The sequence below is a fragment of the Falco cherrug genome, chromosome 3 (genome assembly GCF_023634085.1).
Source record: "Falco cherrug isolate bFalChe1 chromosome 3, bFalChe1.pri, whole genome shotgun sequence".
Lineage (NCBI taxonomy): Eukaryota > Metazoa > Chordata > Aves > Falconiformes > Falconidae > Falco > Falco cherrug.
This window is the reverse complement of record NC_073699.1, coordinates 103,625,705-103,644,279: the sequence shown is the minus strand read 5'-3', so window position 1 is coordinate 103,644,279 and position 18,575 is coordinate 103,625,705. Positions and strand designations below refer to the sequence as shown.

At 43.9% G+C, this 18,575-nt stretch overlaps 1 protein-coding gene across 3 annotated transcripts in view; it reads left to right on the top strand.

The window, feature by feature from the left end:
• Nucleotides 1–18,575, top strand: part of SLC66A2 (solute carrier family 66 member 2) — a 65,721-nt gene that overhangs the window by 33,487 nt on the left and 13,659 nt on the right. For all 3 annotated transcript variants that reach the window (XR_008731384.1, XM_055704977.1, XM_055704978.1), the window contains one exon: nucleotides 9,166–9,382. Coding sequence is in view for 2 of the 3 variants with exons in the window: in XM_055704977.1 (XP_055560952.1) it covers nucleotides 9,166–9,382 (217 nt within the window). In the remaining variant the exon portion in view is untranslated. The remainder of the gene's footprint in view (nucleotides 1–9,165; nucleotides 9,383–18,575) is intronic.

Here is an 18,575-nt window from a genome sequence, read left to right as displayed (position 1 = left end):
TCTTGTAGGCCAGCTGGTAGCTGCTTTTGCTGGCTGCCAGGATAGTCTCATGGAGACAGTGACTGAGCACGGTCAGTACATTGGGATAGAAAGAGGCGAGAGTTGTTCTGCACTGAACAGGCCAAAGCAGCAGTACATGGTAGGTGTTTTCAGCAGCAGTGTTGCTGAGGAGGTCAGTCTTCGCTGAGGAAATCCCTATGACTGCATTGATTTAGGTATGTCTAGGCTTAAGTGCCTTGCCCCAGTAGCACTATTGGTGTGTATCTGCAGTGGTGGCTTCTGCCTTTTTTTCTTCTCCTAATCTCACTGGCCTGCTCTGGGAGTACAGACCCGGTGTTTTCTCTCAGAATGGCTTGCGAAGAAGACAGAGTTTGGATGGCTTATGTTGCACAAGGTCAATCAGTAGGGGTTGCAAGTGTACCCCCTGTAAGATTGCCTTGACAGCATCTGCAGAACTCCAAGAGGACTCCAAGAAACGTCCTTGCTTTGGAAGAGACCAGTCCAGAGTACGCTTCTGCAAGCTTTTTTGGAGGGGAGCAGGGCAGGAGTTCGCTGCTGGCTCACCCAGTGTTGATTTGCCTGTTCTGCAGTACCGTGCAGGATGGCGGCGCTGAGCTGTGCTGCTCCATGTGGATTTCCCAGACAGCTGGCACTCACCGGCAGCCTCTGAGCCCAACAGCTGGAGCCTTGTTCACAGATACCATACTTGCTGAAACTTCCTCTATATTAGAAGAAAAAACCCTTTTATAATTTTGCTTTCTTTTTAATGCTTATAATGTTAGCAGTTATACTGTGAGGAAGAGGTATGTATGTGTGTGCAAGCATTTTTAGGTGTATATATAAACACACACAAATTAAAATTTTGACAGAGCTGGTAACAGTGCAGCATAAGGATGTAAACTATTCTGCATCCTGTTGTAAGACAATGGAAAATGTCAAAGACGAGTTAAAGGTCAACCTAATTTTGTGGGTTTATATAACTGCATATTTCTCTAAAATTTTTTTTTTTTTTTCCCCCTCTTTACTGTGAAACTTCCATGAACTGAAGCTGTGTAGAAAACAAATTACACTGTGGATAGCACAGCAAAGGGTATCAGCTGCACAGGAGGTACCCAGGTTATGAATATTTTGTTTTAGGTTTTCACTCTTACTTGTCCTTGTGTTAGTAACAACAGAGGTAAAACTTTCAGACTAAATGTAACTTTTTAATTGCTGTTCTTTAAGGTTCACAAATGGTCAATATAGCTGTTATTGCTAAGTATCTCTGCTCAGACCACTGTACTCAGTGGTATTCAAAGGTTTACCTTAAACCAAAGGCCATAAAATCAGGAAAGTAGCAAATTAATGGGAAAGGCAGGGTATTATGAAATAGTTTGGATTGCTTGACTTTTTTATATGTACCAGTGCATTTGTGTGTGATTTTTTTTGTTTTTTAAAGTAGTTGTAACTAACATGTATCTCTTAGCCTTGCAGTTACTAATTCCCTTTGGTGAGGAAGTAGAGTGGACCTCCTAGGACCTGAAGAGGGAAGGCAGAGCAGTTGCTGATGCTTGGGAGGTGTGTTGTCCTGGGGGACAGTATGGAAGATAAGTGAGAATCCCCGAGGGGAGGACAGTGCTGGAAAAATTTCATCCCTTTTACATAAAACTTCTTTGAGAAAGAGGAAGAAGAGTGAGCAATAACCCTGATTGTGGGGAAAAAACATGAACCTGATGTGACAAAACGGAGACCCAGCACAGGAGACTTTAGAAGCTGGTGACACCACGTGAAATGAGGCAAAGAGCACCAAGGCAAGTACTTGCCTTCAAACTACGGAAGACTGAGGGAGACTGATAATGTTGATGTAGAGGAAGTTTTGTCAGACTTGAGCTTCTAATCTCAGGTGTTCAGCAGTCCTCCACCAAGCAGCAAAACTGCCAGTGAGCTTTTTAAAACATGAGTTCTTTGTATGAATCTTCAAGGTTTGTTTGGGTCAGGCTTTCACTCTTTTTCTCTGCAGTTAAGATTTGACATTTTACCCCACTGACATGAAAATCTACTGGTTACTTTTTTTGTTGACTCAAGGACTTTGTGCCAGGGCTTTAAGGAGAGTCAAATACTAAGAAAATTGGCTCTGTTGAAACCCTGACATCAGTCTAGATGTGGCCAAGGAAAGGCACTGTATGGGCCAAGGGATGTAAATAACGGATTTCATTATATGACAGTAATTTGTTCGGTATAGGCTGGGATGGTACTTTCAGAAGGTTCAAGACCCTCTGGAATACTTTGCTCTCACCTTAGATGTGCTAGAGAGAATGAAGTGATGGTGTTTGGGTACTACTCGGTGTGAAGGCCAGATGACAGTAGCCTGTAGGTGGGAATATTGTAAGGTAAAGGCACATGGAGAGATGCCTAGGTACTGTGGTGACAGGGCTGTGCAGATACACAGAGATGCAGAAATTCCTGGGTCAGAGGCCTGAAGGAACACGGAGATGGAGAACGGTGATATTAGCATATTTATATAGACAATGCAAGGTGGTGGATTCCTTAATTTTTTTTCCAAAAGGTTAGTGGTTTGGATCAGAGCTAGAAGTTTGTGATGCTAAGCTCTTATTTCTTTTCTTTTGTAGCATGAATGGAACATAACAAGTCCCTTTTCAGTCCCAGTGACTGTAAAAGAAGTGCTGGCTTCAGACAGCATTTTGCAGGTTTCTATCACTTCTTAAAAAAGGAAGAAAGAAAATCTAAATGTATCAGTTCTCACTGTCTGCCTGTAATGCTGCTTGCTTCCTCCTTTCTGAAGGAAAGAAGAAAGTGCCTAGCTGGATGTGTAGATGATGTGGATCACCCAGTAGCAGTCGTGCAGAGCCTGCCTTCTCTTGTCATCCCAGTTATTTCCTGGGTGCCTTGTGGGGTATGCAGGAATTTCAGAACAGAAGACTGGAGAAACCCACCTGCTGGCTGGTGGCTGCCCGGAATGAGCAAGGTGCTCAAGTGCTAGCCAGCGTGCTTCTCAGCAATCCTGCTGCTATTTTGAGATGAGGCATCTGAAATCAGGATTGCCAGGGAGACGGATAACGCTCGAAGGAAAGTGCCTGGCGCTGCAGCTGGAGGACGGCAACTGTAAGAGCCCCCTGCTCAGAACCCACTGCCTGGGCCCCACCTCTTGTGGCAGGTGCCTCCCAGGTCCTCTTCAGAGCATGTGCCACAACTTACTTATTTTAAGATGTAACTGCTGAGTGCAGTGCCTGTGTGTAGCTTAGAGCACTCACTCAGGGTGTGAGAGCTCCGAAATAATTTCTCTTGTCAACCTGGGGATGCAAGTTGGCATCTTTGGGCTGTGCAAAGTCCCTGTTGCCAGGCTGGGATGAGGAGGGGCATTGCACTGACCTGCTGCTCAGAGCCGAGCCCCTTTTACAGTGGAGACCATGGGCTTCTTGAGACAAGCAAAAGAGCAGGGAGCCTGTTGCACCGTAGCTCAGTGGCTAGGGCCCACGGCAGGGCAGAGTTGCAGGTTCCAACTCCTGCATCCTTGAACTGTCTGTACATTTTACAGTAAACAGACTATGGATAAAAACCTGAAATAATTTCCAGCCATGACTGCCTTTTGTAACTGTTCCAGGTTGGCTGAGTTACCGTTATCAGCCTCTTTCACAGCATCTAAGCCCTCAGGTTTTGGATTCTGGTGCTGTGAAGGGAAGCGTTGGACATCTGATGGCTTGGGCTGGACTCCTTTGATTGCGTGCAGAAGTAGGCTGTGACGGGAGCAGTCAGGTCAGGTGGGCAGGCACTGTGGTGCAGAGTTAGATGATGGAAAGTGCAGGTTCTCTGAACAGCACTGCAGTCTCCCAAAGCACAGGACTGCTGTAAGCCAGGGGAGAGAGGATTCACTGCCCAGGCATCTGTTTAGGAAGGCACTCAGGAGCAGAGACAGTCCAGCATGCTCTTAGAATAAGTTAGTGAGCACTGTTTTTCATACAGGAGGTCAAGGGTTTGATTATGGGAGGGAATTTGGGTGCATGGCTGTGAATTGATGGTGTTTATAAGAAGTGGGAGGGAGCACAGTAAAACAAAACCAGTAGCTTTCATAAGAAGGAAGGAGTTAGGTTCCTTGGTGCAGCTATACAAAGGGCTCAAATGCAAACTCTCCCACCTTGCAAAGACGGGGAATGTAAATTGCAGGCTTTTAATTGACATCAAATGCAAGAAGGAACCAAACAGAAAGTGGGAACTGAGTCAAATAACTAAAGATGAGTATAAATGAAAATAGTGCAGGATGTGGGTACAGAATTAGAAAGGTCAAGGCACAAAATAAGATGCTGCTAGGAAGAGAAATTGAGAGCTACAGTAAATAATTTTTAGGATGTCAAAGTCTTTGCTTCACTTTCCCAAAAGGAAATAGCATGGTAGTTGAGTTGGTATAAAATACTTCTTGACTAAAAATAATGTTACTGTTTGGACCTCTGTGTCATCCTCAAGTGAAAGTTGATACTGTGGACTCTTCTTTGTGTCACTTGCATCTATGCCACACCAGAATCTTGAATTTACGACTTGCATTTTGGCATGACTAGTGCTAACCATGGTTATTTGCAATGCTATCTCTGCCTGCTTTACATTGCATGTGCCTCCCAGAGGAGGTCTTTTAATCTCATCTTTCTTCACCCTCGAGCTGTGTAGACTTTTCTCCAGTCAGTGCACAAAGAACCTACTGAGCTGCTCCTTCCCTGAGCATCAGTAGGATTTTCCAACATAAATCTTTCATCTATCAATGGATTAACATGCTTAAAATGCAGCTCACTGAGTGGATTAAAGAGGTCAGGCATGGGCAATAATATATAGTACCTTCCAGTGCAGTAATGCCAATTCAGATCAACCCAGGACGTTAGTGACTGGGAGTTACCAGTTGAACTGCATCAACAGAGTGTGGTTGCAAACTAGCGTTGTGAATTTCTCTCTGGGTAGGATGGGGAGCTAGCAAATGTGCAAGGTAGTGAGCTGTGCAAGCAGTGCCTTCCCATTTCAAGGAATAGAAAGATACACAGATTTAACTTGGACAGATTTTAAGACATTTAATAGAAATAAATTGTGGTGCAGTGGGACTTCTTGTTTTGTCCCTTTAAAAAAAAGGAACTGTTTACTGGGGGAGAGGGGCAAAAAAATCCCAGTATCATCTTTATTATTCATAATTCTCTTCAAGTGTGAATAATGTTTGCAATAATATTTATAACTTTATTCAGATCTGGGCCTCAGATGCCTGGCCCAAGGCACTGCTTGGTGTCCTCCAGCTATCTTCTTGAGATGATTGTGGCTACATCTGCCTCTCCCCTCTGCTGTGGGTTGCTCTGTATGAATGGTGATGGGACTGATCTGCACAGACATGTGGATTTTACTCTATATTTAAAACTTCTTTTTTTAAGGGAGACTTCCCTTTTGTTTTTAAGCATCTAAAAGCCTTTTTTGTGTATACCTGCCACAGTACTCAGTGCAGCCAACATTTTTTTCTTTGGAAGTATATAGCTTCTATTACAGAACTACTGTGTTTGGGCCCCCTTGAGAAGTGAGCCACTTGGAAAAATGAGTCACAGTTTATTTCCGAACCTTGAAGTGATGGGTATGTTATTCTTATTCCCCTCTGAATTTTTGAACCCATTTGTCAGTGAAGATGAGCTTCAGCCTTGGTTAAAAAGAAGCAATCATGTGGCAAAACAGTTGAGCAGTTCAAGTAAGGGCCAGAGAAACTATGACCTGTATGAAAGGTCAGGTGTGCCATTCTCTACCTTTTTTTTTCTTTTAATTTTTTTCAGTGGTTTTTTTTTTAAAGTTCAGTCATTCTTTTACTTCTTCTTGGAAGGAGTTGGTAATGCAGTTTTGGTGATGTATAGCATCCTAAAATAGGCTTTTGCGTTTGGAAAATCTGTTAAATAGAGCAATTAGTGATTATGTATTGGTTTGTTTCTAAAATAATTAAGATGTTTTTCTGTAAGACTATTAGCAAGGTTATGATTGTTCTTGTCTTATTTTGTCTGTCTTTCTTTCAGGAAGACATTACCAAGCAAAATTTATAGCAGAAACTAGAATTTGCTCATAACCTAGTATAGTGAAATGGAGACTATGTAGCTTATGATAGTTTTGAGCAAAAAAGAATCTCACTCTCTTTCCTGTGCTAGTAATTAACTTTCCTGCTTCACCTGAAGTCCTTTTTCACATAAGTTTTCTCATCTATGCATGTTATTATAATAGAAATAATACTTAAGATTTCTGGACAAAAGATGATGAGTAAATTCTCGTCATTACTGGATTTCTTGGCTGCCAAATGCCAGGTTCATGGGTGTTAGTAGTTAGGTGAATGGAAATGGACCTCGGGGCAGCAGTACCGAGTACGCACCTGAACAGCTGGTGTGTCAGGAGGCGACTTCGTCTTTGAGTGTTTGCATCCATGGATTCTGTAGCTGGCCTCAAGGTAGCTGTACAAATGCTGGCTTTTTTGTTCCATGAACTTCTGAAACTTCTGCACCCCCATGTAGATATAGTTCTTTCATTTCTATTATGAAAATGAAGTTGGGGATATAAGGATTTGGTTTACAGGGATGGGTATTTTAAAAGTGATCCTTGAGCATGTGGAGAATGTGGGAGGAGAAACACAGCATATGCAGGCCAGCCCTGAGAGCTGCTGGGAGGCTTTCAGGAGTGAGGGGCCAAGGGTCCCGCATGCCCAAGGCAGCAGGGCGGCCAGACCCAAAGTTATGCTACCGAGTCTTGGATTTGAGGTGTCATGATTATATAGAAATCTGAAGGGCTAAGATGGGCTCTTCTAGGGCTGAAACTGTCCGTGTGCTTCCTGTGTTCTTGCCAGCAGCTGCTAGTTGTAGGCGTTGGTCTGAGATGGTACCTGTTGAATGCTATCGAAGTTGAATGACCCTTGCTGGAAAGTAAACGCAGGTTTTCCACCCAGCATGTTTGAATGCAAGAGCTCAGACTTAAAATGAGACGCTTGCCATTTTGAGTATTAAAAGCCAGTGCTTTAGGTTGCTTTTTCTTTAAATGGCCTGAAACCTCACCAACTTGTATCTTTGTCTTCATCCCCTTTTCTTCTGCTGTTCGTTGTTCTGTCCCTGTTGTAAGCCCAAATGCCTGTCCCAGAGAGCATCTCTTGTGAGTGTGGCAGTTGCGTAGTGTCAGATTTGTTGTGTGGGGTCAGGCCGTTCGCTTTGTGTTGCTCATGAGGCTAACAAAATGAGTGTCAATTTACTCTGTTATGCCTCTCACTGTTTTATGTTATGCAGGTGTAGGTCAGGCAAAGTGAAAGGAATGGGAGTTTTAGGTGTCTTTTACTCCATCTACTTTGTCAGAGGTCCTCATTGACTCTGCTCCTCTCCAGAAAATGCAATAGAGATGAATTAAAATGGATCATTTTTTCCAGCTTTTGTGGTTGTCCTTATTCTGCTTCATTCTGTTTTGTTCCTTCTTCATCTCCAAAAAGGAAAGCCTTCACAAACCTCCAGAAATGCATGATGCTCATGTGCTGTGTGAGCTCTGCTGGCACTGGGTCTACCTTTTATTTAGTCTTGTGTCCCTGAATTCTGAGGCTGAGGAGCCACTGCTGTAAAACACTGAAGGTCAACATTACATTGACAGTGGCTTTGCCACAGATTATGTAATTTTGGTTCTGGGTGGTGACGGACAATGGTACAGGTTGGACATGGCTCCTGGCCCGTCTGCCCTTCCTCTTTGTGTGGCAGCATACTGTGGTTCAGCCTGATGCAGTCCATAGTTGTCCTGAGGCACAGCTGTGCCAGGTACTAAAAAGGGGAGGCTAGTTAATGAGGGGTGTCTGAGGGGCAGCCTGGTAATATGAAAGTATGAAAAGATGCAGAAAATGAAACTGTTACTTGGCACGTGTACGTAGCCTTCGGTAGCTGGGCACCTGTAGTCCCGTTTCACTCAGTTTGCTGTTAGTCTTAACGGAGGTCAGTGTCTTCCTCACCCGAGTTAACAGCAAGACGTTTTTGTAGCGTTCTGTACTTCTGCTGAGGAGGTAGCAGCAGAAATCTTGTAGTGGTGTGGTGGGTGTTGCACATTTTTGGGCTGGTTGTAATAACCATGTAAGGATGATGGCTCGTTGTCTTGATAATTAACAGAATCCACTTGGTCTGAGGTGGGTAATTTTTAACTTCAAGTGCTTTTACGAAAGGAAGACATGAACAGCACCTGCTAATAAACAGTTATTTCAGAGTTCTTATGTTGAAAATTATGTTATTATTTTTGCTATACAGTCAATGGTAATGGGTATGTATATTTTATTATTCATAAATAAGATAGCTACGTATCTTCCAGTGGGATGCTGTTAATGTGCCAAGCAAATGCCATGGTTGGTTTTTTCTTTCCCTTCTGCTCTCAAGAGAGGATACAGTGTTTTGTGGTGGAGTGTTTTGTTCTGATGGATGCAGAAATGGGTGTGTGCACCCTGCACTCATGGGTACCGGCAAAGGCAGCAGCGAAGCGCATTTTGCACTTGCAGTGGAGGGCGGTGACGTGTGGGAGGTCTTGTTGCAGTCCTGCACCTATCTCAGTAAAGCTCTACCAGCTGCACATGGCAGCTTGCCCTTCGCCGCAGGCAGCTGCACCGCAACAGGGAATGGAGCTGTGGGCTTCGGCCACCTTCTGAGCAGCTTGGATTGAGGCAGCTTGAAGGAAGAGAGAGTGAGCGAAGAGAGTGAGCGCTTGCGTTCATGTGCTTGGGGCTGGTACTTAGTATTGTGAAGTTTTTTTGTGAACAGTTCCTATGCCAGCTCTGCTAGAGTCGTATCCAGAGTTCGTCATATTTGATACGTGAAGGTCAATGCTCTCTCTTTGAAAGTCATCTTAATAAATATTTTGGTAGCTTGCAGGTCTTTGTTTTATTGTTTCTTTATTCTACACTACCCAAAGAATGTTTTCCAAATCAGGACTCCTATTTTGTATTTTTCTTGTGTTTTTGAGTTTGATGGGGGTTGGGGGGGGGGGGGTTGCTTTGTTTCTTTGTTTTGTTTTTATTTTTTTAATCCTTTCCCTCATTTTCTACCTTCCCCTACCTCCAAAGACTGACAGTGACTCCCTCATGCTTCCCAGTTCTCAGTTACACCATGGTTAACTTTGAGTCCAGTTGGGAAAACATTTTATTCTTCTCCCATTCCTATTCTGTTGCAGATTTTGACTTGAACTATTTTTGGCATTGGAGCAAGTTTACAGACTATGTGCAGTGTGTCCTGACCTTCACTGGTGTGACCGGTTACATCACTTACCTCTGGCTTGACTCATCTCTCTTTGTGGAAACGCTGGGCTTCCTTGCAGTGTTCACCGAGGCTATGTTAGGCGTTCCGCAGCTCTACCGTAACTACCAGAACAGGTCTACAGAAGGAATGAGGTATGTTTGTCTTACGTAAAACAAGTGTGTGCATGTAGGTTAATCTTTTTGTAGTGTGGGAATACTCTCCTGGGAAGGGCAATGTCATCTTTCTAAATTTTACTGGAAAACACAGCAGCTGTTGGAGTCAGTTCCCTGTCAGTAGGAGCCAGCGCAGCACTGCTGACAGCAGCAGCAGCCCTGTCACACCTCCGAGGGCTGACCTATTGTCCGAGTCCAGCTGCACGGTTCCAAGGTGAAACAATTTTAGTGAAACCAACATGAAAAACTACTGCTGTTGCCATTAGTAACATATTGCAGTTCAACTCAAACTGTGCTGCACTGGTAGTTAGAAATGGACTAAAGAGATCTTGCATATCAAAAGTAATGAAGAGGAAGAAAATATTTTGAGCCTGAGCCTGCAGTGAATAACTCTGTCAATGTAGCTTGCATATCAGCTCATCACTTTTTCTCACATACCTACTCATCACTTTTTTGTCACACATTATTGTGTATGTAGCAAATGACATAAGTATTTAATTTTTGTATCAAAACTTGTAACTGACCTTTAAAAAAGCTCCAATGAGATGTTTATAGTCATGACTAGGAAACGTTCTGTAAACAAGTGTGTGACAGAAAGCTTTAATCTTGTGCCCACTGTTGGGGTGTTAAACTAGGCTATCTTCTCATACGGTTTACTGGATATCTCAGTGATAACATGAAGATTTCCAAATCCCAGAGGCAACTAGTAAAGTAAAGCTTTTTAAGAGAGAAAATGTCCACTGTGATGCGTCAGTGCACTGGTCTGTAGAAACAGTACAGCAGCAAATTAAGTTCATGGAGTGCTGGGATCATTTGTGACCCTAACTGTCTTTTATTGTTTTGGGATGACTTCTCTTTCATGGCTTTTAAACTTGCTGGGATAATTTTTGCTTTGGTCAAAACAAATAGCCACTGCCCCCAAACCAAAGCAATTAGTTCCTTTGTCTGTTGATGTTGTTCCCTTTACTTGTTTGGCTTGGACACTAACACTAGCTGCTTTAAGTTCTTTTTTAGCTTGAAATGTTGTTGAGGGAATGTTCAGAAATTTACTTAGACGCTTAAGGCGTTTTCTGATTGGGAGCCCCTTTAGTACAAATTTACTTCCAAAATATTGGAGTATTTTTCATGCACACGCTGCCTTGGAAAATTCTGTACCTCTGGTATCCAGAATGTAGTTTACCTAGTAGTCCTTCTTTTTGTTCTGGTTTGACTTTTCCCTTGATGTTTTTTATCTGTGAATCATACTGCCTTAATGCCATATTATGATAGCTTTTCCTTAGTGCCTCTCTGGGGACTCTCTCAGAGTTTCATTTTCCAATTTCCTGTATATGCTATTTAGCAAAAGGAGAAAAAAACCCCCTTTGTTCTTCACAACAACAGTTTTTGTAGAGCATTAAGCACAGAATTGCAGAATTCTCAAGACTGCTTGGCAAGTGTGCTGTGTTTAGTCAAGAGAAAATAGCATAAACCCTCTCATTTCCTTGCCATCAAGCAGAACCGGGTCCAGCGATTGTCACCTTCCTTATCAGTTGTGCTCGCAGGTTTTCAGAATGCATTGCCCGCTCTAATTCTGCTCTTGAAGCAGCAGCACTTTGCTTGGCATTGGACACCAATGGCTCTGGGGACGGATGAGACCATATACAGCTTATGCTGCTTTACTGCAGCTGGAGTATGTTCATGCAAATGCACATGTTAATACCCTTTCTTTTTTCAGGTTATATTGCAGCTTTATGTATGTTGCAGGTACCACGTATCCCTTCTAGCACCGTGCAATCCTGCGTTGACTTGATGGGCTCTAAGTGTTACCGGGCTGTTTCTACTGTGAGAGATTCTGCTGGTGTGTTACTTTCTGTTGAAGGAGCTGCTGGGGATGTTTCCTCTGAACTTCCCTCCCGCTGCTGGGGATGTTTCCTCTGAACTTCCCTCCCTGTGCCGGCTTCTGTGTCTAAAAGCGTGGCAGAGGAGAGACCCCCGTGCGGGGGCACTGAAGGGGGCACTGAAAGGAGCACCTAACAGTCCAGCCAGGCTACTGATAGGACTGAGTTTCTGCACTTGCAGGGGTATTCCCAGGTGGGGGCTGGCTAGTGCCCACTGCTCTGTGCTGTTACGTACTGCTGGGTGCAGAATAGCACGCGTGTGGATGGTTACCCGGTCAGCAGCAATTGCACTGGTGACCCCCTGCCCATCGGCCGCGCCATAACGGCTGGCTGCCAGATATGCTCTTAGCCAGCCTCAGCGGAAAAATGAAAGAGATGAGTTCAAATGCCTCTGTGGCTTTAAGCTTAAGGAGGAGAGCAGTGAGTGCCAAGCTGTTCTATTTAGTGATCTTTTGGACAGTTATCACGTTCTGGAGGTGGTAACTTCTTAAACCACAGTAGTTCTGTCACCTGTGGTGTGTGAGTGGCGCCTGCATCCCTGATAAACATCAGAGCCTTTACTACTGCCAGAGGAGGGGTGGTTTGGAGATCCTCATGGCTTGGCTGACAAAAGCAGCAACATGCGTCTGTCTTGTGAGTTGGGGCGGAACGGGACACAGCAGCTGATATGTTGTCTGGTTTTACTTCAGAAAATAATTCCTTTCTTAAATGTAAACTGACAAAATAGAAATGGAGAATAAGGTTATGGTACGTGGCCACACCTGGTCAGGATATCCTGCCAGACTCCTCAGACATTGTATTGTTTCTGAAAAAAGGCATCGAATAACCCCATAGGCCCCTGCCGCCCCCAGTCACCCCTTTCTGCTTAAATGAGAGAAACTGAGGACATCCCATGTTTGAGGTAGCAGTCATGTCCTGATGAGCAAACTTGGAGGCCAGAGGCCGTGAGAGATATAAGGGGGCAGGTGGCTGTGGTGGCAGGCAGGGGACCCTTTGGGATCTGCTGTGAAAGGGGTCCCGTCACCTTGCCTCTGTATTTCAGTCTGCTACTGCCCGAGAAGTCCCTTGCTGAAAACGTGCTCAGCTGAGGTAAAGCCCAGAGGACATCTGTAGCTGAGTCAGTTATGTTTATTGTAACAGGGCATGGCTGGAGTGACGGAATCACAGTGATGTTTGTTGTAGTGCTCCTGAGATTTAAGTCTTCCAGTTCTTTGGTATCTGTTCCGTTGGATACAGCTCCTCACTTCTTATCTTTCTTAGGTCTTCGTTTCTCCCTACTTCTCTGATCTTCCTTCTTTTTGTAGGAATACCACTATTAAGTCCTGTAGTTTCCTCCTCTGTTCTCAGAGGGCAGAGACCAAAGGAGAAGTTGGAAAGAGATGCAAATAATAAAAGCAGGAAGGAGATGCACACTGAGTAACAGCTTTTTTTGTGGGGGGAAGGTGGTGTAGTATGTCCTGGTGGGCTGGTGACTGAAGGGTGGAAATTTCCCCATGCTTAAGTAAACAGAACTAAGCCAGTCAAAGGAACAGAAATTTTCATGATGTTCTTTTTGGCAGTTCACTGGATTGCTTTTGGAATCAGTACTTTGTAGAAACTTAGAGCTCTATTCAAGCATTTAGGTTTGCAGCTATTCAAAAGTACTTAAATAGTACAGCCATAGTTCTATTAATTATGGTACTAACCTTGACAGAAGTGCTTTTTGAGTGAATTGTGTTAATACCTATCAAGGAAATAATCACTTTAAATTAATCTCCATTCAGTTCAAGAACTAAGCTGGTTCTGTCCAGTCACCTAGTAAAAGAGTAAGTACATTAATTGTTGTTGGGATAGATTAGGATCATGGGTATGTTTATGTTTGCTTTGGTTAGAAAAAGGAGGAAAGCAACATCAAAACTTGAGAGCTTTGGAATACAGGAGGCATACTGTTACGTGGGGAAGAAAAGGCGTTGGGAGGTTAAAAGACTGCTTGTCACTTGTAGCTGGGTTTTTTTTTCTTTATTACGTGGTAAAGTATACCAAGATCATGGCAGCAAATACAACCCCCCTCTCTATCTTCCAGGAGGCAGAGATGCTGACTGCTGCAGCTGGGATCTGATGCTGCTTGTGTTACTAACTGCTTTTCCTTTGTGACAAAAACCATACAGGCGAGAACTTCCTCTGTCATTTTTCTTTGTGTCCCCGCTCCTTCTAAGATACTTGCTTCCCAGCCACTTTCCCCTTCTAGTAACCTGGAGTCATGAGAAGAGGTAGCATTCAGCGTGAGGTAGGGATCTGCTGGTCAGCGCATTGGGAGAATTGCGTCCTTGTGGGGAGACTGGCTTTTGTGGGGCTCCTGCAGCGGGGGAGCATGTGCTGTGGCGCAGGGGTCGGCAGAGCCTCGTCTCTGGGAGGCGTGGGCTTGTGCAGGCACTGATGGTGGTACGCACTCACTGCGATGCCAGAGGAGGGGGGTGTTCCTCTGCACGCCTGTGCAAAGCTGTAGGTGTGCTGTCCTGCCCAAGGGTGTGTTAACCCCGGGGCTGCACAAGGGTGCATTTGCTCCAGGGTGCTCTGTTGTATTGCATTCCTGTCTGCCCTTCCTTGAAAGTTTTTCACAAAAGCTCATAAAGATGACCTGGTGGTGACCCTTTTTGACTGTGAGCTGCTGCTCCAAACCCTGTGGAGCAATGGTTTCTTCTCAGTCGGTGCTAGGAGGCCAGAGCCGCTGGATGGCAGAATCTCCCAGGGTCGAAGAGGGAGGTCTGGTAGTAGGACTGAGCTGGGCTATGTATCTTGAAGTCTCAGAAGCCACGGTCCAGGTGATACCCAAATGTGCCCGTCAGTGATTAGCTTGGAAGCACATGGGTCCCCCAAGCAAGGTGGTCTTGCAGCAGCTGTGGAGTGCCCGGTGCACCCGGTTGCCTCTTGCTGGCTGCATGCAGGATGTGAGGCAGCTTGTCCCTCTGCGAGCTCTCTCTGGAGTCTCCCTGCTAGCCTGGGGCTGGTTTTCAGTTTGCTTGAAAGGAACCTCCTTTCTGCACGTCTTTGAGTGTCATGTTTGCTGACGTTGGGTCAAAGGCTGAGAACTTTGTCGGCACAATCAGTTACTCTGCTGACGTGTTGATGTGAGCCCATCTTGAGGACATCTAGCCTGCAAAGGCTGGATAAGGAAAACCTCAGTATTGCATTCAGTCAGATTACTGTGTGATGAAATCAAGAAAATAAGAATTTAGCCCCTTCTGTGGCAGTACTGGGTTGGTCATGGAGATCATCCTGTTTTAAAAACCACAAGTCACTGAGGGAGAAACAATTGTCGCTTACTGTCTCAGAAGCTGCTGGAGCTGAGATGCACGTTTTGAGAATGCTTTCCCGTCCAGAAGTGGTTTATGAGGCGCAATGCAGCTGTGAGCTAGTTATGACCAGGTGTTTATCTGAAGCGTATCCACAGAAGTGCAGTGTAAAGAGGTAGGAAAGAAAGAAATTGTATAAAATGTATGTCCTGAGATATTATTTCCTCTTTCCCCCTACACATAATATTAAAATGACTAGAAGACAGTATTTCTTAGGGAGATAAAATTTTATTGTGGGGTGCTTTTATTTGGTACTGCTCCATGGCTTTTTCCTTTATGATGCATGCAGCTCTATATACTTTTTTGAGAGGCTTTTGACTTCTGACAACAGTGTTTGTCCCACAGTCAAATCCCGGCTTTATTCAAACTCTGTGAAGATTAATGCAAGCTGCTAGATTTTTCTGCCTACATTGGATTAGCCAGGTACTGTGATGAACGGATGTAGAAGGGTTTATTCAGGACGAGCTAGCCAATGTCTGGCCACCTCCTCTAGTGAGATTTTAAATTCAAAGAGATTGGGCAAGTGCTCTAAAAATGCCACCGCTGGGGTTTCTTGGGGTTTTTTTAGCCTGAGGGAATTTCTGAATAGCGAATAGGTAAAACAGCTCCAGTGAGTGAGTTACTTTGGAGTTCTGCTGTTCAAAAGAAAACAAAATCCTAAGCTAGAGAGAAGTAGCAAGAGCTGTGGATTTCTGCTCAGGTGCTAACTGTGCATTAGCTGCTTAACCGCAGAATAAATATAGTTCCGTTGAAGAGAGATGTTAAATGCAATCAATATCTGTTATGGCAACTTTGTTATGTATCTGTGCTTCTTTGGGGAGGTTCAGTAAAGGAGTAAGAGAAACTAACTGGAAAATGACTTAAGTGCTACAAAGAAGAAAACTTAAGATGATGCAGGCAATGGCAGTATTGATTATTTTTTTTTTTTCCGCTCCTGTTTCTCAGTGACAGAAATTACATGAATAAGAGCAAAATGAAAGAACTAGGAGCAGGGATAATGGATGACTACATGAGAGATTTCCTTTTCTGAGTATGCCATATACATAAAGCGGACGCTGGCTGGTACAGTGGTGACCTGAGTTAGCAGTGCATTGTGTCTGGTCTGGGACTAACACAAGGAAGATGCTGAGGAGAGAGGACTCTTTCCCTGAGGCTTTGGAACTGTAGCCTCTGAATGCTGGTATAACAGGGTCTGCTCTTATTCTTAAAATAGCAGCTGCTTTATATATCAAACAGTCAAAACAGAGAAGGTGGAAGTGGGGGACATTTAGTTTAAGAAAAAAGAATATATGAAAAAAAGCAGAATGGCTTTGTGGATTCATGTCATCTGACCCAACTGAGAAGCAGGTTTTCATTACGGGAAGCATTGTATGGACAATCGTAGGGGACAAAGTTATAAAAGAGAAGGCAGTTTTCAAGAGAATAATTAGGAACTAAAAGGTAAATCTGGGACCCTGGCAAATGGAGAAATCAAGGTATTAAGTGTGAGCCAGAAATACATTGGGTAAATGCAAAATTATTATACTACTAAAAAGTGGTTTGTACTTATCTTTAATGTTTTACAGGCCATTTCTCAGTTTCACTGCCTTTCATATTGTACTAAGTTAATCAAAATTGTCTATCGCTGTGCGTACAAACTGCATATTTTAAACTATTCTTACCACTCACTGTAGTTCTGTGATTATATTATTCATCTTCCTAAGTGCCATTTCTTTCTACTCAGATCTTTAGTTTTCTCTGTGGGTCTGCAAAAGTCAATGTCATTGCTTCTGGGACTCCAGCCAGCATTCATATCATTTTCTGGGGAAGTTTTACTTGTTTCATTGTTTTGCTTTGGTGACATTTCTTTCACTACTGTGGCCCTGATCAGCTGGTTACTATTGTCCTTTGTGGTGGCCCTTATATAAAATAGCCCAGGGTTTCTCATTTTTTGGATTTTGCATACACATCCAGGATTGCAGGAGTTTGGAGAGTAGTCAGGAAACAATTCTCATGACTGGATGGACCAGGTTTTTGTACAACTGTAAGGCTTACCACTTACAGCTTCACTTCTCTCTTCCCCTTTTCATTTGTGGTTCTAACAGATAGGAACATCATATTCCCTTCCTGAATCTGGCTGTTTTAAAGTTAAGAGGTTGAAAAAAGTAGTCTCAAGTCCTCGAAAAATTTCTGGTTTCTTTTCCCTTTGAAGTGTTAATACATCAGGAAAGTAAACAGTCTTGGTCTTTCTTTAGTGCTCTCAGGATGAGGGCAGAGTGCTGTCAGCATGTGAACAGATAGAATGAAACCCTTTTGTTTTGATCCCAGGAAGCAAATCGATTGTCTCCTCCACACCCTCTTTTCAGTTACAGCAGCCTGTGATCCGTGCTCCAGGTTGAAGGACCTGCACTTTCTGCTTTGAGTCTGTGGATGTGTGGCCAGCACCGCATTCACCTCTGTGCTTGCCTGCTGTGTCTCCCTAGAGTTGTTCTTTTAAGGCCTCCAGCAGCACAATATGAGGCTCCAAAGACAGTTCTTTGTGTCCTGTGCACTCAACACATCTGAGAATTTCAGGAACTGAAGGAAGAGGCAGGTAAAAAAACCCAGGAGGTAGTGGGAGACCTTCCTTCCCTCGCCCTCCCAGCACTTCTGACAGTGAGCAGCAGTATCTGCTTCTCTTCAGCATCACCCAGACTGCAGCACAGTGTGGACAGCTAAAGCCCTTGCACATATTGAACCTCTTTCTCATTTTTCTTCCCCTGAGACCTCATCCCATCAGTTCAAAAAGTAAATTCAAAGCAAATATTTCAAACCAAAAGCATTCATCTTTTACAAATAGTTCAAGGCTTCTTTACAGTACTGGGAATAAAGCACTGCTGGCATCTCTAATCAGTGCTCTCCTCAGCTGGTGCTTTTGTCTGTGCCCTGAAAATTATGAATATAAGAAAATGTATTGTATGTCTGTTACAAAAACATTCCATTAGGTTTGGGCACTCCGTTTTCTGCTGGCAGGCAAGTGTCATGCAAGGTGCCTTGCATAGTTATGGTCAGGTCTTGCCAAGTCACAAAAAGTCAGAATTGAGTTTATCATGAAGGCAGCTGAGAGATGAAAGTTTTCTAAAAATGTCTTTTTCCTCTATTACCTAACAAATTTGAGAACAAAAGTACCTCAGTTCTTGAAATTCCAGCACCTGTGTTGTTTTGCCAGAGTTCACCACAGCCAGTTGTGTAAGTGGGGTAAGTTATCAATTGTGCGGTTGCAGAATTGCCTCCCTCAGTGCAGGAGGGCTGAGTGGGATTAGAAATACAGAATGGAGGTAAAATGAGATTTGGGTTTGGAGAAAAGTAGGCTGAGTCGCAAGGATGCGAATACCTGTAATGATAATACTGACTGTGATGAAGATCTGTGAAGTGAGCAGGGTGGTGAGTAATTTAAGGGGTTAATAGATGAAGTAGAACAGCAGGAAAGAGAGGCTGGTGGAGCTTAGGCTGGGAAGTGACTTTGCAGGATGGTCAGGAAAGAAAGACGAGAGGTTTTCTGTTACAAGCTGACCTGCAATGGTGCATTTCGTCCCCTGCTCCTCAGACACAGAGGGGCAAGCAGGCAGAAGAGTGAGAAGTGTGGTGATTGACGTGTTGGATGATCTGCCCGAAAACTGAGATGGGAGGAAGTGCTTGTAGCATTCTTTGAGTGGGATGTAGGAAGAAACTAACCTGGTGTCAGAAAATGCTGTTTCAACGAGGCTCAAAGGTAGGATTTTAATTTATTCTAGGGAGGATGGCCGGGAGTGATATATGTCTGCATAAGGGAATGGGATTATATGCCAAGTAAGATGTCCTGGCATTGCCAGGTAAGCTTTCAGGATAGTGATGGAAGTCCCGTCCCTTCAGATACTAAATCTTGTATCAGAGATTTTCCTAAATCGAAATTCATAGTGTGCAAAGGGGCAAACGGCAGCAGTTTGGGAATGAAGATCGGTTGGG